Source organism: Strix uralensis, chromosome 18 (assembly GCF_047716275.1).
Source record: "Strix uralensis isolate ZFMK-TIS-50842 chromosome 18, bStrUra1, whole genome shotgun sequence".
Classification (NCBI taxonomy): Eukaryota; Metazoa; Chordata; class Aves; order Strigiformes; family Strigidae; genus Strix; species Strix uralensis.
The window spans coordinates 5,669,739-5,695,713 of NC_133989.1; the positions used below are offsets into that span (position 1 = coordinate 5,669,739).

The following is a 25,975-nucleotide window of genomic DNA, read 5'->3' on the forward strand; positions in this document are numbered from 1 at the left end:
CACAGCAGCAACATCTCTTTAGGAGCATCTGTACACTTTGAAAACTTAGAAGTCTGTTGGTTAAATGGATTGATATTTTTAAAGGTGCCAGGGATCCTTGACTTCCACTTTCATTGATGAACTTTTTACTTGGCACCTAATGTTGAGAGCTGCTACATCAAAGTCAACTCACGCAAATCTTTTAAGTCACTCAAGTCTTTTAAGAGTTCTTTAGTAACAAGAGCAGCCAAAATTATAAGACAGTAACAGTATGCAATAACAGGATGCAGGACTGGGCACTTATGAAAAAGAGTTGCCCTGGATAAAGAAAATATTCCCTATAAAGAGGAGCTAAAAACATGTAGCACAGAATGTAATTTATTATGAATCAGTCTGAACTTTCTTCCAAAAGACTGTGTACCTTATCCTGAACTAGCATTTGGGATTAGGAAGAAGTATTGTCCAGGCTCCTTGGCTAAACTTTTAGCTCAGACATTCTTACTAAAGAATTAACTGCTGAAAGACTAGTGAAAGCTTAATCTTCCCAAAAAGGCAGGATTCACAGAACAGATGATACTACTAGAAGCTAGGGGATGCTAATACAAAATAGGTTTGAAAACAAGAAAGACAAAACCCAGTAATATAAACTAAAAAAACTAAACACAGAGAATAAGCTCTGAAATTCCAACACCTTAATTCCATTAGAATTAATTTATCAGGTTTTGCTATACACACACATATCCCAACAGACACTTGCAAATGTAAACTAACATGCAGAAGAATCTCTTCCTGCTCCCTAGCACGGTTAGATGAAAAGTTAGCAAACACAAAGCTTTCTCAGACAAAAAAATAATTTCCATTTTCCCTTCTCCCAATGCCATTCCCCTTCTCACAACTATCAAAGAACTGAACAGATTTTAAGCGTAAACAAGAAAAGCTTTTAGAAACGTAATTTAACAAACATCTGGACAAGCAAACACAACAGAGAGCAAAGAAAATCTGACCTGTTACCCCCAAAATTCATAGTACAGTCTCATTTTGTGAGGAGACAGAAACAAAAGCCTTACTAGCTCTAAATAAAGAAAACTGCATTCATTTTGTACACTAACAGGAGGTATGTTTACAGCAGTATGAATCAATGTGCTTAGCAGAGGTAAATCAGTGTCAGCCATGTTGTGAAAGAAACTGCAGTTAAAAAAAAAAGCACAAAACTTAAGCCTTAATCAAATCGGCTATACTGAACCTTGATATAAATAATTTTATACTGTTAGCTCTTATTATTGGTGCATGACTTCAAGTTAATGTCTATTAATCTCATCTAAAAATACACATCCAAATTCTAGAGACCATGAAACAGTAGCAAAAAGAAAATATACCAAGATATAAACCAGCAGCAGTGACTACTGTGCGGTGCACAGACATAAGGTAGGTTGTAAAGTGAAAAAGCAAATGCACTTACTCAGCATTAAATCCATTCACATGCAAGATCCTCATCTGTTTGACTATTGTGCTTTTACCGGATTCACCAGCACCTAGAAAATGAAAGTAAATCAATTTCAGAAGGAAGCATGAGTGATGAAGGGACACACTAGAATTTGTTCTTCAGGGTAAAATCGAGAAAGTTGGTTTTCTCAGTGCAAGCGTGAAAAGCGAAAGAAAAAGAAATAATTGCCACTGGAAACTTCAGTTGTAGCTAAAAATAAATGTCCAGCTCAAGTCATGTGTCAGATCTGAATCTTGGATCATTTCACTGTCCATTTTTCCAGTGTCAACGTTAAAAGCAGACTGCAGGGTTTGGAAGGAAAAAGGACAACTTCAACACTTTATAGAGAACAAGACAGGGAACGTCAAAATCTGCTTGCGTTGTCACTACTATCTGATGGAGAGAAAGACTGACTGAAGCCCATATTAAACTCAAGCATTTTCGTTAGATCCTGAAAATATTTCAAGTTTGGCTGTGGTTATCATCACCCAGTCAAAAGACTGTAACTTAAATCACAAGAAATAAAATATGTGAATACTCACATCTGAAAAAGGAAGGCATCCCTTTAAGCCTCCACCCACAAAGCTACAGAAACCTCCTTCTCCAATTTGTGTCTTGTAAGCAACCTCCCACCCCCTCTACGTGTTCCAAATCAATCATATATGCAACGAGACGCAAAGACCACCTTTTGTGGCCGCATGCTCCAAACAGCCCCCTGCAGCTCTCCTCTGATTCCCTTATATACCTGCGGCACAAAAAACCCGCTCCACTTTACTCCAGTTTCCATAAGTAGATGTATGCTATTTCTGCTGTGCTGCACGGATGCCAGTGCACAGGGCAACCCATCTGCCTATAGTACCCGTTTTTCCATGCATGCTAAAAAGACTCGAACAGCAGCATTTAATTGAGCTGCTCCACGCTGGCAGATCAGTAGCTTTCTATATAAAGCAAACATATTTTTGCTAGAGTAGTATCATAACCTGGCAAAATTTAGAAAGATTCCCCCTCACATCTCCTGGCTACTCATTTGTTCCTCTCATTAGCCTATGTCTCAACAACAGAAAATGTATGTCTATGGCAGAATGGGCAGGGAGGTACAGTTTGTATTTATACGATGCCAGGCCTCTGCTAGCACACACTGACAGCACAACCCTCCATTTTGAGCCTCATGTTCAAAACTGTATTTTAGCAGTTATATTTCAAAGTTCATTTTCTGACAAACGTGTTCCCCTCTGCTTTTTCCCTTCTTTCCTTCTCCCTCATGAATTCCTAATAGTCCTGCTCTTCTCTCCATAAAACCTGCCTGCATGTTTTGCCACCTTCTTACCAGAGCCCTACTCCTTTTTCCTCTCCTTGCTCACTGATGTTTTGTAAGTATTAAGAGAGCAGTTTTTATTTACAAGTCTTATGCAAGCACCATTTCTCTCCTAAACTACTAATTTATAACATACACACTCTATCTTCAGGCATACTGCACCACACAATAAAGACAGGTGGCAAAACTAATCAAAAATTAGTATCTCAGGTTAAAATAAGAGACTAAGTCCTGTTCATAACTAAGAATTATTCAGGAGTAGCAGTATATGCTGTAGTCATATTTCCATTCAGAATAATTAATAACAATTTTTCAGCTGTAACTCTAAAATCATCTCTTATATTTACAAGCATTGGGAATCAAAATCTTTACTTCACTTAGGCCAAGAACGGGGGTATAAACCCCCCCCATTTGCTATAAACACATACAGTTTGGTATTGGCATACCTGCTGGGTTCTCTGGATCAGGTACAGTACCAGTCAGCCAAAATGAAGTATAACATCTAAATTTCTGAGTAAGTCTGCATCTATATTTGCCTACTCGTTAAGCCCTATTCTTACCAACAATTATGCATACATTCAACCTCACCAAGGAGTGTTCCATTAATTTCAGTGAGAGCGCTCGTGGCAGAAGGGGCAAGCACGTGTACAGCAGTGGGGCCTACAAAGAGCAGTATAAACCTGTTAGAATATTTAGCAGCTCTTCTTTGTGTTACTTGAATACAATGTGAAAAATGTTAAGAATACTTTCAAAGGACTTTTTTTTTTATTTCACGTGCCTTATAAAGTAAACATAACATAGTAATAGGGACGTGAGGTTTTTTCATTTTTTACCAGTGAGTTTGTGTTATAGACTGTCCACAATTCATGACTGTTAGAGGCTGCAGCAGCTGAATTATCACTTTAAAATACACGCACACAGATGACTTTACAGTCATTGTTAAACACCCACAAATTTTTATTTACCAGTATCTAAACTATTTTTCAGCCACCAAAACTAAAGAAAGCAGAAAGAAAACCCAGGCGAGCCCATCATGTTTCTGTTTTCTGAAATTCTGCCTCTTACGGAAGTAACCCATCTGATGACAAATGGGTTCTACGTATCTATGTAATGTTCGGCCTGAGATCTGGAAGTACAAGACATTCCCCAATAGCTGAAGTCCAAATTACCCTGTTAAAGGATTTCTGCTGGAGCCCTGGCAGACTCCTCAGTGCTGCAGGTGCTGCTATAGCCCCAGTCACTCTCCATTTATGTTGAGACTCTTTCTTCAAATCAGTATTTGAAAGATTTTACCGGTAAGAGTACACTTCCAAATTCACAACCTTCAAAAATTCTTTTTTTTTTCTTTCCCCCAATTACGGTTGTTTCACACCAGAACTGAGTCAGCTCACTGAGGCCTGGCCTCTGCTCCACGCTAAAACCCCTGCATAACGTGCGCAAGCGGTCCCTCGGCATGACCAAAACAACCGAGATCTCATAACTGCATCTTATTTTAAAACGCTACTTTAAAATACTTTGAAATAATGAGTCTGACAAACATTTTCTCGACCTCTCCGGTAACGATTTTTGAACCTGCCCCCCCTTCCTTGAAGCCATAAGCTGCATTTCTAAATGTATCTCCTGAAAAACATGACACATGCAGGTAACCTAAATTAACCGCTGAAACAATACCTGAAACCAAGATGCAAACGTCCCCCTCCCTCCAAACGCGAGATATCTTAATTAATGGTGCCACCGCAGCGAGCCTAACGAGCCTGCCGGGGGACGGAGGACGCCCCGCCAGCCGCCCGCTCCCGGCCCGGCCCTGGCGCTGCTCCCCCCGCCACAGGCACGGAGCTCCCTCGACCCCAACGCCGGCCGCCGCGCTTCCCTCCGGGACCGACATCCTCTCTCCGTTTCCCCCAAACGATTCCCCGACTTCCTCCCCTTCCTCTTCCTCCTCTCCCCGGCCTGGCCGCACGTTCCTCGGCAAGCCCTTGCCCCAGCCCCCGGCGAGGGGAGCGCCTCGGGCCGGCCGAGCCCCGGCCGCCTCCCCCACCCGGCCCCCGGCTCCCGCCAGGCCGCGGTGACCGGCCCTGCCCGCGGCAGCTGCTCCGCGCTCCGCACGCCCGGGGCAGGCCCGCCGCCCCTGTCAGCGCCCTGCCCTGTTTATCTCCCAGGTTCCCCCTCGGGCCCGACGCTCCCGCGCCCCTCGCCGGCGGCCGGCCCGGCATCCCCGGCCACCTCCTCACGCTCGGCCCCGAGGCCCCGCTCCCCGCTCTGCCCCGGCGGCGGGGCGCTGCCCCCGCGGGCGGAGAGCGGCGCCGAGCCGCAGCCCCGTACCTGCGGGGCCTTGCCCCCGGGCCCCCTCCCGGCGGCGCCCCGGGTGGTGCCCGAGACCTCCCCCACCGCCGCCAGGCCGAGGAGCCCGGCAGGCTCCTCCGGACCGCGACCGGTCTCCTCAGCGCCCCCGGGCCCACCTCCCCGGGCGCTAGCGGATCCCGGCGGGAGCGGGCTCGCCGGCGGCCCCCCCCCTACCCCGGGCCCCGCGGAACGGGTGGGCCCTGCGGCTCCGCTCCCCCCCGGGCCCCACCTCTCCCTCAGGCCTCCCCGTGCCCGGGCAGGGGGCCGGTGCGCGGCCCCACCGCCCTCCCCCCTGCCCTCCCCCCCGGCGGGGAGGGGACGGCCGCCGGCCCCCGGCCCGCTGCCCCGGTGCCGCGCTGCCCGCGGCCCCCTTACCCAGCAGGAGGAGCCGGTGCGTGGCCCTATAGACCTGCTTGTCCTTCTGCAGCTGCTTCTCGATCTTCTTGTTGGCCTCCCGCTGCGCCTTCTCCTCGTTGCGCTGATCCTCCGTCTTGCTGTTCCCTAAACAGCCCATCTTGGGGAGGGGGAGGCAGGGGACGCGGGGCGAGGGGACGGGAGGCGGCCGGGGCTGCCGGGGGGAGGGAGGGAGGGAGGCACTCTCCCGGGCTCCCTTCTTCTTCCTCCTCCTCCTCCTCCTCCCCCCCTACTCGCTGCTGTGGCGGCCGCTGCCCAGAGCCAGAGACATGGAGAGAGCCGAGCCCGGAGCCAGCCAAGGGGGGGGCCGATGGCGATGACTTTGCTGCTGCTCCGCCGGGCCTCCTCCCCGGCAGCTGCAGCTGCTTCTCCTCCCCCGCCCCCCCGCTCAGCCCCGCGCCGATCCCCTCAGCGCACCTTTTCCCGGGGGGGTGGCGGCAGGGCCCGATGCGGAGCGATCCGCGGGGATCTCCGCGCCCCCGGCCGGGCCGCCGGCTCCTCTAGAGGGAACAGAAATGCCCCCCCCCGCGCCGCACGCACAGGAACAAATCCAGCTTCAGTGCCACCCCCAGAAAAAAAAAAAATAAAAAATAATCCTCTTTAGATCCAAAGGCACGGGCTCCAGGCGCGGAAACCTCCCCAAATCCTCGGCGGGGAGGATCGGGAAATGTCTCTTCCTCGCCTCTCCCCCCGCGCCGACGGGCAGCAGCGCCGAGAGGGTCACGCCAGCCCCGGCTCTCGGCGGAGGTCGGGTCCCCTTCCCTCGCCGGGCGCCGCAGCTCCTCGCCCTCCAGCCGCCGCGGGTCCTTCCTCCCTCACCGGGGCGGGGGGGTCCAATCCAAGCCCCCCCCCTTTCTTTCCCCCCCCCCCTTTTTTTTTTTTTTCTCTCTTTGCTGCTGCTTTTTCACATTAGGTTTCTAGGCGGCTGAATCCTTTCGGCTTCTCCAGCGAGTGGGGAGCGGGGGGAGAAAAAAAAAAAAAAGCCCGTTTGGTCTCTCCCCCCGAGCAAAACCTGTCCCTTACGGGAGGATTTTTCCCCGTCTAATTTTTCCTGCTCTCTCCCGCATTTCCACCCCCCCCCCTTTTTTTTTTTTTTTTTTTTTTTTTTTTTCCTTCCCCCTATTGAGCTGCACCGAGGCGGCAGAGCGGCGGGGTGGGGCAAGCAGGCCCACACTGAACCCTGGGAGCGGGGCCGCTCACATGACAGCCCGCGTCAGCCCGCGCCGCCGCCGGCGCCCTCTTCGAACCGGCCCCGGTGGCGCAGGGGCCCCGCGCCGCTCCGCGCCGCTCCGCGCCGGCGGGTGCTGCCGCGCAGGGGAGCCCCGGGATAGCCTGGGAGTCTCCTGCAGGGTACCGGCACCAACCGCCCCCCTCCCCGTGCCCTCGGACCGGCAGCCGCGGGCACCGCAGACGCTCTGACGGCGAGCGGTCGTTAGGAAGGGCTTTTCGGGATGAGAGCAGCCGAGGAAAATATTTACAGTTGGGGTTTAAAGTTAACAGAATTCTGAATCAATCTGAACGGAGTCCTGTCCCGAGGCACTTCAGACTACACTTGAAAATAATTACTGCAGAAGTCACTGTACTAAATACTTATGTATGTAGATATTTATACATTTTCTCAATTGATCAACTCTGAATATCCAACTACTGACCTACAGAACGATCCAGCACACGCTGATCTCCATGAATTAATTTTTACCAGTGCGGGTATTTCTGGGCGTTGGGCAGCTCCCTCGCCCACAACGTGATCCACGGGGTGCTGGGCCCCGGCGAGCAACTACCAAGTTATGCTGAGTGGACGGGGGAGTACAACTTGATGCATGCAGTTGCTCCTGTGTATGGTTTTGCCAGCTATCTAGCTCCATTTTGTTTTCAAAAATATTTTTTTGAAACCTCATCACATAAATTACCTAGTAGTTTTCAGGCACAAGCTTATCAGCCACATCTGGAAAACAAAGATTGGTGCTTTGCTCTTTGTAAAACCTGGTTCCCTAAAACACACCAGCAGTTTTTCTCTACCCCCGAGATTAGTGAAATGTCCTTTACTATACATAGATTATTTATCTTCATTTGCAAAATTCAACTATCTACAATGTTACTCCCATGAACACACCTTCTTACATCATCCAGTTACTATATTTAGAACCACCTACAGTAAAACAATTATGTAAATAGAGCAAACAACTAGAAGGTCACAGTTAGTGTCATCAGATACATCTGTTGAGTTGCCCTTGCTGAAAGAGGGGTGGGCCTCAGGAGAAATGGGGACTACCACCACCAAATCTTGGTCTTTGTGCAAGTTATTGGCACTTCCAGTCTATTCTTAAATGCCACAACTTTGGGGTACACGGAACCCAAGAGCTTTGGAGTCTGTGGAGACTCTTACTCACTTCTCCAGGTGCTTTAGGCTAAGGTAGTTTTAAAAGGTCTTAGACTTGGCTCAGCAATGCCCAGATTCTTCTGAAGCAAAGACTACAATAATTCCTCGTATCTTTTATAGGTCTTTTATTTATTTGTATTGTTTCCATGTAATATACATTATTCAAATATATTTTAACTGTGGCGTTTACAAGGCATAAGGACTTAATAAAGCAGAATTCAGACTGAAAATTATAAAAACTCATAGCTTTTATATGGTCGCAGGTAGGAAGAGAATGCAGAAATGCCAGTATCTGCCACCTCATGCAGCAAGGCTCCAGGCTTTGCTTTCCTCTGGGTCCCAGCTGGGGGGGGAAGGGAACCTATCTCAGGCTCCAAACACAAAGGAATTCACAAACAAGATAAAAATTATTGCTGGAGATATACAAAAGGCTACAATCTTTCTGAAAGGTGAGTGACATTAGTGTAGGGAAAGGGGAGTGGTAAATATGCCAAAGCATCCACCAACAAGGCAGTCATTGCTGTGTAAATGCTGTTGTCCAGCAGCGCACGCCCATCCCTGTCCCAAACACAGACCAGGATGGGTTCAGCGAGGTTAAACTCTAACAGTCATCAGCCACCGTGCTGGGGCACAGGAACTGCTGCCCTCCTGGTACATATACCCTGTGCCTCTGTCTCTTCAGGTTGAACAAAGCATGAGGTAGTTGAAAAGGCGAAACACACTCAGCTAATTCACAAACTCCCAGTTAACTCACGACAGAATTAAGAATTAGCTCCTTGTATTACATGTTATTCAAGTGTGAAGGTGTCAAAAGCTACAGAAAACAAAAAGGTTTAACAATTTGGGAGGTTTCTATCAGCAATTACAGACTGCTTTTTGTCTTTCTGAAATACAACAGGACATAAAGCACCAACCATATGTTCCAAACCCATCAAATTGCCATGATTTTTTTCTAGTGCTGTCCTGATTAAGAGAGCATCATTTGAAGAACAAGCATACCAATACATGAGCTGATCTCATTCTTTTTTTATTTGTTTAAATAACATACTGCTGCTGATGTGTCTTTAGAGCAAATTGTGTTTCTTATCTGGAACTAGTTGCATTAGCTTCCATCTTGTAAAAATCCATGAACTTCAGTCTCATGAGACTCCTGCCATCAGAAAGGTAGGTGCAGGCAAAATCTGACCCCTAACTCATCATAAAATTAAAGCTCACTTCTGAAGAACCTGCAGTCTTCGGAACAAAAAAATGCAAAGGTAAGTAACTATATGTATGGGGACAGTGCCTCTGTGATAGAAGTCTAACTATTTGAGGCTTGAAAATACTCAAAGAGGGTGTTAAAGGACACTGCTGCATACTAAGCAGAAATATTTTCCAAAAATACAACGTAACATGAACACGGAAGTGGCCGTAAGAGACATTAGAAAACTTACGTCTATTGACTCAATCCTGCACTATTTAAATTAATGGAAGATAAGAGTTTACACACAGAAGATTGTGAGCATAGCACACTTACAGATGAAATTCAAATAGACTGATATTCCTTCTGTGTCTGAATATAACAGCTAACAGCCCCAGATTCTGTTGCTTCTTTTTTTTTTTTTTTTTTTTAAGTCTAAAGTAAATGCAAAGACTCCGAGACCCCAGTATGCATCTTAGCTTAAGGATTTAACATAAAGAACAGGGGGTTTGGCAGTGTGAAACAATATTCTGCTGTTTCACTTCTCAAACCAGAAAAGATCTCACAAGGAGAGGCAGCAGGATAATAATATTTCAATGGAATATTTGTGGACGTGTATAGGAAAGTTTTATATATCTATAATCCATTTCAGTCCACTTGATAACTTTAGTTAATGACTTTTTAATTCCATTAGCCTAACTTCTATTACATTCCAATGAAAATCATCAGATCTCTTAATTTTCTTATTTTTTTTGGAAAGGGGAATTTCATTTTTCCTCCACAGCTTTTGCCCCCAAAACTACTGTCTGGTGTCTGAGAGTGAGGGAAGATTTCTAACAATAGCCCAATCCTGTAAATAAACATATACTCTACTCAGTTGAGTAGTCCTATTGAAGTGTATAATTTATGCAGACTTTACTCTTCCTAGCTAGGACAACTATATTAGCTTGATTTAAAAATGGTTAAAAAGATTTAGATGTAAAGTAGAAGTAGACTATCAATAACTGTACAAGTGAGAGAGAACTTGTTGAAAAGTACATGTCCCTTACGCTTCCCTCACCCTATACTCATAAAACTTCTGTCCTTTTAAGATTTACATATAATAGCTATCAGTATAATCACTCAAAAGGACCTCAAGAAAAATACAATCTTTTTCCTATTTTAATATATTTACTTTATATTTGACAAACCATTGCATATATTTTAACGCCTTTTCCTTGTGGTAGCCTCCCTTATTGTGCATGAGGATATTCACACTTGCATAGGTAAGACACAAGGAAATACTGTTGTAAAAATCACAAACATTGGCTGGACAATGTAGATGCAAGAGTTGTTTTGGAGTTACTATTTTCTTAACAAAGTAGATTTTTGAGCCTGTTGAAAAAACGCTTTTGAGACACATACTTCATGTCATTCCATTCTTTTCTCTTTCTAACTGAATGGATAAAACTTTCTGCTTACAATTCTGGTGTTGCATCAGTTTTGCTCTCAATCGATCAGAGTTAGGCTCTGAATTCACTTGAGTTACTCTTTTGTTTTTACAGGTGATTATGAGACCCAGATCAGGATGTCCATCTTACACCACAGATGCCTTCCAAACCCTCCAGGTAAAAAACCACCCTTATTTCCTGTTGCAAACAATTCACATTTGTTAATAAGTTGAAGGTACTGAGCACTTTGGATGCCCCAGCCTCCAAAAAAAGAAATGGTTAATTAATTTTCAGATGGGACAGTTGTACAGTTTCTTAGGGGCTCACGCTGTCCACAGTGAACATGACCTCATAAACTTTTGGCTGTGAACTGTGGGGGTGGAGTTGTGACCAAACCAATGTGCTCATTTGGAAGGGAAGAGACAGACGACATCACGCTTGAGCATCCCTTAGCAACCAGATTGAAATGGCACTGCAGCTTTTGAGGAGGTTGTCAGCCTTCCTTGCCACTGGAATAGCCTGTATTTCAGTGCCTACAACAGCTGAGGAGACACAGCAGAGCAGACAAAATGTGTAGCTCAAAAAGTAAATGCGATAGTGGTGATCTAACTGTACAATTTCCTTGGTTTCTGTTTATAGGAAATAGCCTATTTTCAGCAAGTCTTTTTCATGGAAGGATATAGAGCTCAATTAATCTGGTGAACACATGAAACAAACGGTTCTTATAGCAACACCTTTATCTCTGATTTACTTTAGACTCTTTCCACTTGAAAACCCAGACTGTAAACTTTGTAACATTCCTCTCTATGATTATCAGGATGAACCCAAAGAGAGCTAGGCTTGCATGTGTGAAAAAAAGAAAAACCAGAAAAATACTCTGATTTAAAGCTGTCAAGGAGTGGATCAGCGAACAAACCATGGGTCACTTCACTACAAACCTGAAAATGCAGTTACAGACATGCATCTCGGTTATCTCCTCTCCCTAGTCCTCACATCTGTGAGACTGTTCCACTCCTAAGAGTTTGGGTCAGAGCTGCTAATCGTGTCAAAGTGAACTCTCAAGGGGAAGATGGTTTAATGTTTTTTCACTGAGAATCTGCAACCCTGTAATTCCCCCACAGCTGAATATATACTAGTGTAGGATAATGTCTATACACTGCTTTCTTTAAAAAAAAAAAAAAAAAAAAAATCTATGCATTCTTCTCCACTCTGCAATTCACTTGGAATTTATTATCTGTGTATATCTTTGTAAGAAATAAAGATTTTAGAGGTGTTAGAGGTTTTTTTTTTCCTGCTAAGGTTTTCAAGGGATTTAAAGTACTGGGAAAAAATAAACGGTGAGTGAATTTATATTAGAAAGGTGCAGAAGAAGTTCCCCCTGTGCATAACACCTTTGAGGATTAAAATCTTATGCAGAATAAGAAGTAGCTGTGAAGTTTTAAGGAGCCTACATTATCCAACGCTTCATTTTGCTGTCCTACAAATTCACAGTGCCATGGCTGAGCAGTTCAAACAGACTTCCCTCTTTCAAAAGCAGGGATTATCTCTGGGACAGATTGACTCTTTCAGTTAAAGGACATTTTTTAATAGCACACACTGTATATTTTTGTGTATTGATACCTCTCTGGTTTGAAGTCTGTTAAAATTTTTAGCTTTAGAAATACAGAACTGTGGGCCTTCATCCTGGGCCATAGAAGTGACTGGTAGTTGAGCATCAAACCTATCAATCTCAATGTATTTAATCCCCAGTAAACTTGGTCTTTTAGTTAGTTATATATAAGGATTAATTAAGGTTCTGATTTAGATTTAGATCAGTGCTGTTTTCATCTGCTTTGAACACTAAAACGGCTCCCGTGGCCTCTTACAGCGACTCAGGTCTGCTGCTCACGCTTTCCTTAGATGGAGGCATCCTCCACGAGCTATCGTCCTGCAAAATCCTTTGGACTCTTGGAAGAACGAAACTTGGTGATAAAAAGGGAGATGGTTTCAAAGTCTCCAAATTACCCTTTGACCTGCTAAACAAGGAACCCTTGAGTAATCTCAAGCCCATTTAAAGGAGAAACAAACAAATTAAAGCCAAACAATAATCTCAAAAGGAAAAACAAAGCAAACAGATTAAAATTGGAGCAAGAATCCAGTGTGGGGTTTGTTTCAGCTGCTTCCTTTGCGGCAGCCAGAACAAAAATCACTTTAAAAAGCATTAAAAGGTAAACAAGGTAGGAAATTAAGCCATTATCAATCAAACCCAGGGAGGGCAAAGTAAAATGACAAGTTTGTCTGTCATATGGGAAAGAGTGAGCCTATCCAAATGCAATGAAATGAGCATTGTCAGAAAGAAATTAATGCATCACTAATGTATTCAAATAAAGAACAAACACAAAACACATAAGTTCAGATACTCCAAAACAAACAGGATGAAAAGGAGATACTTCCCTCTCTGGCAAAGAAGAAGAATTTTTCCATACAGAAATTCTAAACTTGAGAGGGATTTTTGTTTTGTTTTTAAATAAAAACAAGCCCGAAGTCTACTAATAGAATTAACCAAGACCTTCCTTTAAACCAAAGAAAAAAACCCCTTGCCTTCCTCCTTTCACTTCGAGGCTTTTCCTCAGAAAGATTAAAAGAGACTTCAGGGAACTCATGGAATTATGGAAATAACACACTGAGTAAGAGCTTTTCACCTACTAGCTTTTCTTGTTTTCTTGCAGGTTTTTTTCCTGATATTCCTTCTCACTACTCGTGCATTCTGCACTGCACTTTAAAAAAACCCCTCTCTTATGTAACAGAAGTAGCAGCACATCCTAGCTCTCCGCATAACACATATGGAATGACGATTACAAAAAAAAATTGGAACAAGTCTTTTCTCAGATTTAGTTTCAATATTTGTCAACATGCACTGCAGACCTACCCCTGACTGCAAACTTTTTTATAAAGAATTATTCTGCTTTAATCCTCGTTACGTTTGGGTCACAAAACCCACAGAGGCAGTAGTAGAGGAGGCTGTGTTTTCTAAATACCAGGTTATAGTTAGCTCCTGCAAAGAAGCACAAAACTCCCAAGCCTTCCTCCTGCCGAGGGGGTCAGCAGACGAGGAGAGGCTCCTGGCTTCACCTCCCCAGCACACAAGGCAGCCAACCAGCCCAGCACCAGCCACGGTTCCCACTGGAGTAGGGTGGGAGCTGGGGCTGTGCATAGCTTAGGCTCAGCCTGACCCAGCCTGCTCTCCAGCAGCACGGTGAGCTATCCCTCCGCGCTAATATTATTTATTACTGACATTGCATTCTCATTTTATGGTGCATAACAGGAAGGGAAATAAGAGGATTGTTAAAATAGTTCTTGCTAAGTTGTCACACAGGTTTTAATGTGCTGTAAACATTCCTCTCTTTCTTTTACATTTTTTTAAATAGAATGACATTCAGGCTTTCACGCTCAAAATAACATTACATTTTAGTGCTAGCAAACCACAATACTCTCAATACCAGGAGCCATTGTTAGAGATGATCTGCAAGGAAAACAGAACTGTGATTCTGCTCCTGTCTCTTCACTGCTAAAGGCCTGAAAGTGTTCCCTTTCAGAAAGGGTACTGTCTCCCATCTTTTCCTTTAGATGGAAAAACGTTAAGCCTAGATCCTAAAATTACATGCAGACACAATTATAGAATGGGGTCTTTTGTACCCTATTTTTCCTGGAAGAGTCTGGCTGTCTGGCAAACTAACAGCATCATTACTTCTTAAGTGCCTTGATGTTAAATTAGAGTGCCCCACACACCCTAGGGCAGTTGCAGAATTTAGACCCTTTCCCAGTGTTCCAAATAAGTCTTTCTGGTGGGGTTTTTTTATGTGTCTTAGGTTTTAGAAATGTATATAAAACAATCGATTATCTCCAAGTCTTTAGGTGTGCAATTAAAGGTTTCCCTTGTTGCTCTATCTCAGACAAAGCCAGGAAAGACATCCATTGCCAGGGCTGTGAGAACTAGACAGGAGTTGGGGTCTGGACCCAGCTCCAGCCCCAAGCTGGGTCAGTACCTGTGGTCCAACACTGGGATTTTGCCTCTGCCACATTAAAACCAGCAGAGATAAAGGATTATCCCCTCCTATGGACCCAGCCCAGGGGGATGCTCGGACCTGTTTGAACGCTCACAAAATGTCAGTGGAGAAGAGATGAGCATAGGGAACAAAGAGGGGAAGAGGATTCAGGTGATCTGATCTACCACAGATGGTTCGATCCAGCACAGCCACCAATCCATGCGTGACCTTGGATGAGCCACTTCTCCTTTCTGTGCCTCTTTTTCCAACTATCTTTTATCTGCCTCTCTCATACAGGTTGTAAGCTGTTCACTTCCGACATGTCTGCACACTATCGAGAATCAAGGGGCCCTGATCTCACTGGTGACCTTTAAGCGCTTCTGCTACATGTTTCATCATAAAATAATTATTCAAAAAGGAAACGATTTTTTTCAGTCTGTCTTCCTTTTCTTAACACCTCTTTAACTCAGACATTCTCAGCAACATTAGATGAAAAAATAGGCTCTGTTCAGAATCTTAACACTGTTTTTCTTAAATAAAAATGCTGAGAAAGCTGCTAGTATTCTGTTGAGTCCTTCTCCCACAGGCCCTCCAGCAAAACCAGGGAAAAGCTAGAATCAGCATGCTTGCTACATTCAAAGTGCCAGACAAAGATACTTTTTATTTTGAAAATAGGAAAAAAAAATGCCTACCCACTTCTCAATCTTTCTTTCTACACCATAAAGCACCAACCAGGGCAGAAACCCAGTGCTGTGTTCTTTTGCAGGTCACCTCCAGGTTTGCTTTATGCTCTCTGCTGTTACAATAACGAATTTGTTTTTCCATTGCTCTATGTATGCTCTCTTGTCTAAGAGTGACCTATTCCCTTCTGAAGCAATTGGCTCTTTACAGCTTAGTCTACGCTACGTAAACAGAGAGCAAGTGGCATGGTTGAGCCCCTGGCCCTGAGAGGTGAGGAGCACACTCCACCCCTGGGACTGGAACCACCCTTGGAGGCTGCTACCTGCTTTCCGGGTGTCAGCCCCAAGTGACTGAGCTCCCCGTGAGCCTAGCGTGAATGAAAACTGCAAGGCTGCATGTGGAGAGCTGCCCTCCACTTTGCTCAGTGGGGTCCCAGCTCTGTCAGCAGCAGGGCTTTGATGGAAAGCCACCTTGCCCTCCGAAAGGCCAAGGATCCAGGGATGCTGCAAGGGGAAGGGGATCCAATGGCTTTTGCCTCGCTGCCAGCATCACTGCCTCCTTCAAGCTGCAGCTCCTCTGCCAGCCCATAAATAAGAAGAGTGACTGGTAACCTGCCCTGTCCTCAGACAGCAGCCCTGGGGTGACAGCACAGAGACATCCGTCCCCACCGCCGGTCCTGTGCTGTGGGGCATGGGGCATCTGGAAGATGCTGAATGCCTTCTGGCACCGGCAAGCCCAGGCTGAAGGCAGGGCCCTACTGCATGGCTACATTTCACACCCTATATATAAAATACACAGCCGTACATTTATTCTGAAAAATTCTTTCTATGAATTGGTGTTACTGAGGCATATATATACTAACTCCATACATGTGAGAGTTAAGGAAGATTTGTCCAAGGCACTACTTCCAGAGGAAGTGCTGGGCAGCCACATTATTTGTTTTGTTTAAAATGATTTCAGGCTCGATAATGTCTCTTTATCAAAACTACACGTGCTGAGCATGCACAGTGCTGTGTGTTGTGAGCCATACAGGAAGGGGTGGATCTAATTTATTTCTTTATTATGAATATCGTGGTGCTGTAAGGAGAATCCTGGCCGACAGCGTGAAATAAAGCCTAACTTTCAGAGGATATTTTGGGGCCTGAAGTTCCTGTTCTGCCTTTTCGAATTCAGTCTTAAATTCTGTATTCCTAATCCTCTGTTCTGTCTGGACCATCTCATGAATGGACATGTGTATTATTACAGAGCTGAGCAAGTACCTCATAACATTTGCCATTAATATTCATTTGAAAGAAAAATGGACTTTAAGCTTCCTGGTTGTGCTTTCCTTGAGTGAGGAAACTAGTGAGGGAGTTTATAAATTCACAGTTCTGGCAGACAAAAGGGACCAAGGCAATTGTCACACCAAAATTAGCTTTCCATCGAAATGATAACCCCGTTTTATTTTCCAAACATCATCTTGGCTATAAGGTTGTTTACATTTATTTGGTATCATACCCTCCAGGGTGGATCAAAGCATTCATGTCGGTGGAGACTACATATCCAACTGAATGACAAGGGCCACAAAGCAGAAACAGAGCCACCATGATCTACCAGCACAGACTGTTTCCCAGTTTTCAGCCTAGAAATAAGAATAATTCATTCTTCTCCACCCTAAAACCTGACTTGGAGGGAAGAAAGGGGGCTAGAAAGAATGGATTTCAGACTCTGTGAAAGGGACTGCATCAGCCCACACTGGCCAAGCTAATCAGAGGGAAGGCATGAAGAGCTGATGGGCATAGGGATAGTGACCCAATCTAAGACACACAAGCTACAAGATCAAACTGCAGTAAAGACTTGCAAGAATGCTATTTTTCAGTGATCCGTATATGCTTAGTACTGTTTAAGAGTAAAGTTAAAAAGGCTAAGAAATTCCTTGCCTAAGATGAATAAAGAAATTCCCATTACCAGAGAGTTGAAACTGAGATTATATTATGAAATTAAGAATGTGAAGCACTGAAGCAGTGCTTTCACTGGCTAAGAAAATGGACTGCAGGATCTCACTGCCCCAAAGAGTGTCCCACAGGAGTTCTCTTTATAGAAGCATCAATGTGAAACCTGTAAGCAGGAGCAAATGACTTGGGTGAGAGGTGGTAGAAGCACATAGATTCACTGGCTGGATCCAAACACTCCAAACTGGTCTGCATGCAGAGAAGAAGATGGTGCAAGACATGGCAGTAATAACCTACCATGACTTGAGACCTCCTGCCCTAGTAACAATTATGTAATTGTTACAGTCTCTTAATACCTGAGTAAGAAACCTTTTTATTGCATCAAGTTCTCATGTCTAGACAGATATACATCATGAATGAATCACTACTGACTAGCTTTGAAGACCCAAGCTGAAGAGCACTCCATGGTGTAAGCCGCTATCTGGACACATCAACACTTAGGGAACAATTTTCTGGAGACAGTTCTTTCAGTACATTACCCTAGGGTATACTGGCTGTGAGAAACTCTGGTTTTCCAGTAGTATCCTTAAAGGACTATGAAAGAAAGCAATACAGGCTTAGCAAAGGAACCTCTTAATCACAAAGACCTAAAGTCATAAAAAAATCCCCAGGCTCCCCCCCAAACAATAAAAAAAGCTAACAAAAGCACATAAGCAAGGAACAAATACACAGAAAAAACCAGAGAGACCTGAATTCACCTCTTGGCCTGATTATGCCATTTCTAGCAGCAATGAGTCTGCCTCTGCTCTCTCTGGAAAGCTTTGCTTCTTTGTGAGAGAGTGTCTCTTCCCTAAATAATTTGAACACCTCTTCTGCCCCTTTGCTTTGGTTTCAAAGGTTGTTTTGTTCCTTTCCCAAAATGCTTCTCTGGCAAAACTGTCACTGTCTTATGAAATTCTGATCCTCAGTTATTCTGAATGATTCCCAGCTTTCTCTTTTGTCCTCTTGGAGGTGCTCCTCTCCTTGGCAAGGACATAGGGCATCTCCAACACGGGCCTATATTTTAATTCAGCATAGACATTACAGCACAGGGTGAAGGATTCCGTGAAGGTTAAGGTGTTCTCAAAAACTGTGTTCTCAAAACCACAGTTTGACTCACATATGCCCCCAAACAATCATACATTAGCAATTATAATGATCTTTAATTAAAAAAAAAGAAATATGTTGCTATTCTTGCAGATAAGGATCTATATAAATACTTGTATAGGTGCCATGAAAGTCTATTTTTCAACCTACATTTCAGTGAGGGAATATTTAACTACCTTACCTATATTACTTGAATCCTACACCAAAATGAACCTCTTTGAAGTTTTTGTATTTAAAAAAGCTTTAAAAATTAAGCAGTTTGAATTATTTTTCTATGAACCATATAATCTTCTTAAGTAGTAAAAAGTTAACTTCAGCTCAAGTCATTCCACTTGGAAAAAGGCGATGAAAAAAGCGGCACATTCATGCATCTCGCCCTACATTTTCTCTAAATGTAACATCTAACCCCCGATTGCTATAATTTTTCATGGTAAAGCTTTTTGAGTGTTTATAGCCAACAGACTTTGGCTTTTACACTGGAAAGTCTGTTATATAAATGTCATTCTCGTTTATATCCTCAGTTATAACAAAGTCATTAGTGTAGCTGATTCCTAGGAAACCTTATATTTTAGCAACTTGTCCTCGCTCTGGTACTGCATAACGTACACACGTCTAACACAGAGTATAAGAAAATTATACCTTGGAGATGCTACGTTTTTTAAACCAGGGGTAGAAGCTAAATTCGCACACTATTCTTGATATGAACATCAGTTCTCAGAATGTTTTATTTCCACAGAGCCACTATCGCCTAACTAGATTTTGTAGCTGCACACAAATGATTTTGTAGAGCATAGTTATCAAATGTTTGGTACAGACGGAGTGAAGAAACGACGCTGAGTTGCGGCTTGGATCCTAAGATCCCACGAGACGAGAATTTGGGTTTGGATGCCACAGCACTGAAATTGCTCTTCAGAGATTCCATCACTGTTGAAACCAGAGACCAAAAAAACTCCCCTCCTGGTTTTTAATCCTGCTCAAACCCAAATATTGGAAGCAGGTTAAGATCTATGAACTAACAGATCTGGCCTCTTGCCACATGCCGTATTAAGATGCCATATTTAGCTCCTCATTCCCTAACACTCAGGCGTTTAACCTGTTCCCTCCAGCCCTTTCATCCACTTCCAGTATACTACTAACCAACACAGCTTTCACCCTTCTATTTCTTCCTTCCATTTCTGTTAGGTGTTTTACATACAATTAGTGCTGCTATCCCATGGCACTGGGAAAAGTGACTGTTAACTTGTGCTCCCTCTACTGTCTGATGGGCTTTGCAGCAACACAGCAAGATATTGTGAGGGAACTGCAATTTCTTCTTGGCAGAAAGGTCTATTACTGTAACGTGAAGAGTTACTCTGTTACACTTATGAAAATGCATACCTAGAATATTAAGGTCCTAAACGTATAGATCTTCAACTAGCATTTCACTTATCCAGAATTCCAACAATTACAGACATTTTATCTTGCTCTCTTGGGACTGCCCAGTCTGAAATGAGGGAGCCTCACGAAGCAACTATGGCAGCTCAGATAAAATATTTTAGAACAGCCAAGCAGCCACAACTCCCATCAAAATCAGTGTAAGCTACAAATACTTAGGTTCCTCCCTCCCTTAAAAGGCCAGGCCATTTCAGTTTTCATTATTTGACCAGATAAGTCCTCAATAAGAGAACAGGAGGCTGAGTTCCAAGTTCTGACCCAGGGATTTGTGCTGTGCTTAGTTAGACCCACGGCTTTTGCTTGACATAACCCTCATTCATGTGTTGTGGAAAAAGCATCTTTGTGTTTTATGCTGGCAAGAAGCACCCGTAAAGTGGGGAGAGGAAGAGGAACAGGAAAAGGTGACCCTTCTGTGATTCCTTTTCATGGACATGGGTGTTTCCTCCTGCTTTTTGCAAGATGAAAGCGGTGAAGAGAACTTTAAATTACAATTAGAAGCTCTTATTGAGGCCTATGAAGTGTGGAACAGAAAATGAGCCTTGGAGTCAGCACTGTCTACAGATCAAAAAGTGAAACACCACAGCTACTTACTGCTGGAGAGCTAGGCTGCCGGAGTACTTCATCTTTGTTTTGATGTGGCTCACGCTGATGGAGACTAGCAAGTATTATCCTCTGGGTACAGTGAGGAGCATCAGCTGAACAAATGATACCATGCATTTGTGTTTTTTTCAAATATGATCTGACCAAAGGGCCACTGTAGACGTGCAGAACAAACTATATGCACAAATATCATTGGTCTGCTTGTCCAGCCTCCTAGATGAGAAGGCTATCTATGCCAAAATGGATGCATTATGTTCAACACATCCTGAAGGTATTTGATTCATCATGCATATGGTACATGAAGACTGCCTTCATATTTACATGTGAAGAAAATAAAACAAAACCCAAAAATGCCAAGCAGTGTAACCTCTTCTCAACGTTCTTGAAGGACCTCCTGTGGCTTGCACGTAAAGCAAAGAGACTCATGCCAGAGTCCCTGAAGAAGTGTAGGGAAGACCACCAGTAGGGAGGAAAGAACACAAATGGATGGGACGGCTCAACAACACTATCCAGCTTTGATTTCTGGCCATTCCTCATGGAAAGCGGGCCAGCCAATTTCTAAAGGATAGTTGCAATTCGCCTGTTACACGGTCTTTGACACTGCTACTGAACCTCCTGTCTCTGGGAAGAAGTCTGTTGCAGAACTTGTGCAAGAAGGTTAGTTTCCAGCTCATGACAGAGGTTTAAGGATAAGTCTCTTCACTTCTGTTGAGGAGGGTACTTTCAGGGCTAAGAGTATAGAGAAGGGCTGTGGACAGCTAATTACCGAAACAATTCTCTTGAATCCTTAAGGACATGGAGTACTTTGTCCCTCTACTTGCTGGAGCACTCAGTGCACACAGTCCAGGTGTTGTATCTATCTGATTCAGCAGCCAAGAATATTTGCTGTTGTTTAACAATGCAGTGGTCTATAGACTTGATTTATGACTCAACAGAGAATAAACTGGGCGCAGACCTTTTAAAGAAATGATCAACAGATTATGCCTTGCATTTTAAAAAAAAGGAAATACTTTATTTCTTTTAAGAGATGAGCATGCAAGAAGAAAATGGATGAAGTGGAAGATACCTTCATGCTGTCTTTAGAAATGACAATTTTTGTTGATTACTTTCAGAAATACTTAATTAATATTTAGGATATTATGGATTAAGTGAAAGGCTTACACTGGATTCTGTCTGAAATGTCTAAAAAATAAGCCTTTAAGTCTTTGTTTATGTTGGCAAGTAACCTGGCTGAGTATAAAAGCCAAAGGCATGATTGACTACCTCACATACTTTACAACTCTTACACTAAATAGGTATTTCAGAATTTACACCCTTACAGAAGAAACTTTAAATAGACTTTCTTAGGGGGCTTAAACCAAACATACTTTAGGACATATTTCCTGTTTTGTTACTGTATTTAACTATACTTTAAGAATTAAATCTACTTTTCCTTAAACAAAGATCCAAAAATTTAAGAGTATGGACATCATAGAAATCTATCTTGTTGTTTTTAATGCACTGAAATTGTTTAATGAATATCCACAAATCTTTATAAAAATCAAAGCAGTGCACACTTATATGAGTAACATGAGTATATTTAGCCCTTAGACACAAAAGCCATGCCTACATATTGCCCAGAATGGAAAACTTCCGCAAGTAAAATTCAAATAATAATTAAATCCCAATTCATTGATTAGTTGCACCTGTTACTTTCATCTGCCTGCTTTTAGATACCGAAAAAGACAATACTAACATTCATTTTCCTCTACCTCCTCTAGCATTGCGTGGGGCAAATTCACAATGCAAATTCATGCAAAAGCATGCAAACTGGTATTTTGTAGTATTTAATATTCATCACCAACTTTCAGCATTGATCAGCAGCTTTCATACTACCTGTAGTTAGAACTGTATATCAAATCTGGCACTGTGAAGACCTTGAAATTAAAATGAGTGAGATATAGATAGCTTTTAAAGAAACTTATGGGTTGCCCTACTGAGGTTTCCCGAGTTTCTAGGTGAGCAAACCAAACGTCCTGCCACTGTTCACCGTTCCCTTTTATCCTCAGCGTCACTGCAAGTTGACTGCACATGCCAGTTACACACCTTCTTAATCCTTCACAGGGGCTTTGCAACAGCTTTATAACTTTCTCATTGTTTTTTAGTAAGAACATTGATGTTGTTCCTCCTCCCCTCTAACTGCTCAGCTGTACTTTTAATTTACAGATGGAAAATAGAGCCTGTTTCTACAGCGAAGGAAAAGCAAGGATACAGTCTTAGAAGCCCTTGGCAGTGAAAGGAATCTTCCCCAGCACTTATTTTGAGAGGTGAGGCTCTGGTTATTGCAGAACTAGTTAGAGCTAGAGAAGTCCATGGCATCCTGCAGGTGCTCATTTCTGCAACAAACTGAAGAATCATATTTTAATCAGAAGTCAGTCACAGCTTCTACTTTAATTTGATACACTTGAAGGTACTTACAGTTCTGGGAACTAAATTCAGCTCGTTAAACTCTTTTTCTGCACTTTTTTTTCCTGTAATATGTGATATGACTTCTTCATACACAAGTATTGGGAAGGAACCAGATAAAGTTGATACTCAAGATGGCTAGGTTGGTGAAATCAGTTGGGGAATAGTTTTCAAAAGCACCTGGAGACCAGATTTCAAAAGGTACCTTTGATATCTAAAGATGCAGGTAGATCTCTGAAAGGGTTTCAGCTGGATCTATGAGGTGGATCTATTTGCTATACCCACCACAATATTTGCAAAGGAATCTCATTAGGAACTTTGCTGTATTTTTAGGCAACTAAATACCTCTAAATACTCCATATTACACAACTTAGAATCAACATTTTATTTTTAAAAGACAGTGCATGTGACTCCAGAACATAAGGCTACAGGTGCACCAGTTGTTGCAGGAATACATGTTCCCACTCCCTGGCTGCAGTGGCCATGAGCTGAGTGGGGCTGCCAACGTCCCTGGCATGCTTTTTGGAGCTGCACGTCAGGCTTTCGAGCTCTTTGCCTGGATACAAAGAGGGGAGGCTGAGTGTTTAAGACTGTTCCTCCTTCTGTTTGCGTATTTCAAACAAGCACCTACAAATGGATACTTGGGAAGATATTTAATTGGGAAGCTTACATGCTACACATGCACAGTATCAATGCACAGCAAATGCTAATGTTGTATATTTAATATATCTAAACAGAAAAGCACCTGCCAGCAGGCACAGAAATCTCATTGTTCTTTCAAAGTACTATTTCTGAACATTCACTGATTGCAGTTAGTATTGTGTTTATTCAGCTCTGCACTCCTTTTTTTTTTAACCTAGAACTAACATTTGAACTCAAATCCCTCTGACAGCAAGCTGTGTCTTCCTTTTCTCAAATGATCGCTTCAAATCTTCTAACTAATGTAGTGCAGAATACCTCTTGTGATGCATGGATATTTTTGCATTTGTCAGGGCATGATTCTAATAAAAATCACACATATATAAATATATCTGAGCTTGAGATAAGGATTTACCCACAACTGCAAGCACACAGAGTGCATCCACAGGGGATTCAGTGTTCCCTCAACCATCCAGGAAGCATGCACCAATGTTCACACCCAGACCAGACGTGTGCACGTAATTCTACAGAAATCTGCTTTATTCACAAGTATTCTGCTGGAGTTATTGTTTCATGTGAAAATGTTCTTTCTTTGGCCCTCATCATTTTCAGAATAAAGAATCCCAAATTAGTTGCAAGACCTGTGAGCATTCAGTGTAAATCAACAAACTGTATGTAAAATTTATAGTATCCAGCCAAAACCCCACAAACTGCTCTGAACTTTTTTTCTTTCTCTTTGACAGCTATCTTTTGCAAAGCTGCCATCTTCTGCTTTCTTGCAAATTCATGGTTTTCAGGGGGTTCTTGTTTCTGCTGCCTTCTCAGATTACAATTTCTTTTGTGTTAATTAAGCTGAAAAATTGAAAGAATGTCGCTGACTCTACAAAGAACACAAAACAGGCTTGCTTGAAAAGCTAAAAATAGATTGTTCTGTTCGGAAGACAGACAACTCAGTCTTCAAACTATTTGTACAATGCGAATTAATTGCAGATGGCCAATTCATTTATTTAGACCTTTGTGACAGAAATGAAAGTGCTACTGCGACTGATTATGTGCATAAAGTTCCTTTCAGGTAGTTGGGTCTAGTCAAAAAACATAAGGTAGCATATTGTTATTTTCTGGAAGTAAATTTGTCAAAAAGTTTTTTGATCTGATTCTCTCTCTCTCTCCAGTCTCCCGGTCTGTCTCCCAACAGCTCGGATTTAAGACGTGAGACTGATGTGCACAAACTAAAAGTTACAGTGGCCTGCTCACATTTACTTCCAGCATACACAGTATATGTTGTAAATCAGTTACATTCCTGCAATTAAAATGAAAGTTTATAATGATGTAAGTGTTGTGAAAACGCACACAGATTATTTAACTTATATGAAATTAATGCCTTTTTTTTTAAAGCTTCAGTATTTGTTTTAAATACTATTTTAATTTTTCCTTTTTACTCTTTCTCCTTAAAAGCAAAAGCAAGATTAATTTAAAAGAATAATGTTATTGATTTAATGGGAGAGAATTCAGGAAAATCTAAATGGAAGATGATATTCCATCCTGGCTTTTATTGTTAGATAAATGGGAGGTTTCCAAAAATACTGTCTATTAGATGAGGGTCTATAAACTGTAGCCATGAAATAAAAATATAATTGAACTAGATAAACTGTTTGAGACACAGAATGATCTGTACTAGAACTTTACAGCAGATCCTGAACAGCATGAGGCCTCCTTTGTGCTAGAAAACTAGAAACGTTGTCATTTGGGAGTCTAAATAATGCCAAGAAAAAGAAACTAAATATCAGAGTCCCTTTTCTCCAACTCCAGTGTCTCTCCTTTGCAATTTTACTACTTTACAGTCTCTAAATCCTTGTTTGCAGTCTTGCTGACTTGAAAAATGTGCAAAAGTTGATCCACACAGGGTTTTGAACTAACAGGGCTGTAAGAAAACCTCCCAAGAAGTTTCAGGTGGTATGATATCTGGCATGCTGATAGTATCACAGATACCACGTTTTTCTGTTACTTTTTTTAAATAACATAATGTTGCTGTCTGCATTTCAAAGTATTTATACTATATCTTAAAAGTCTTTAAATCAAAACTGGTGTTTTTAAAAGGCATTAAGTCTTATAAACCAAAAATACAGCTTGATGCAGAAATATAATTTTCTGCCTAGACGATGATAATCTATTAAAATTAAAATACCAGTCCTCTCCACTGTTCAGGCTCCTTCTGAAATACTTCTTATTAAGTTACTTAAGTTTATGGGCTATCAGAGATTTAAAACGGGGTAGACATCATACTCTACCCTATGTTTTAAGCTATTTTCCTTTGCTGTGACTTCATCTAAATTCCCACCAAGGTCAAGGGAAACAATTTGTTTTCAAGCAACACAAAACAGGCTATGCAGTTAGGCTACAGCATCTTCCTTGTGGTTTTATGGACTACAAAAAAAGTTTAAATAGAGCTACAAGCTTCCTAACAAGAAACAAATCCTTTCCAAGGAAAGAAACTTTGTAGGATGGATGCCTCTCAAAGATGACCTCCATCCTGCATGCTTCAGAATGTTT

The 25,975-nt window shown here is 42.6% G+C and overlaps 1 protein-coding gene across 2 annotated transcripts in view; it reads right to left on the reverse strand.

The window, feature by feature from the left end:
- GNAS (GNAS complex locus) overlaps positions 1-25,975 on the reverse strand; it is a 160,950-nt gene that overhangs the window by 95,841 nt on the left and 39,134 nt on the right. The window contains exons 1-2 of one of the 2 annotated variants that reach the window (XM_074888259.1): positions 5,496-6,687; positions 1,439-1,511 (exon numbers count right to left, since the gene is read on the reverse strand). In XM_074888259.1, coding sequence (XP_074744360.1) covers positions 1,439-1,511; positions 5,496-5,634 — 212 coding nt within the window. In that variant the 5' untranslated portion in view covers positions 5,635-6,687. Of the gene's footprint in view, positions 1-1,438; positions 1,512-5,495; positions 6,688-25,975 lie in introns of those variants that run through there. The other variant, XM_074888258.1, reaches the window with a different exon arrangement.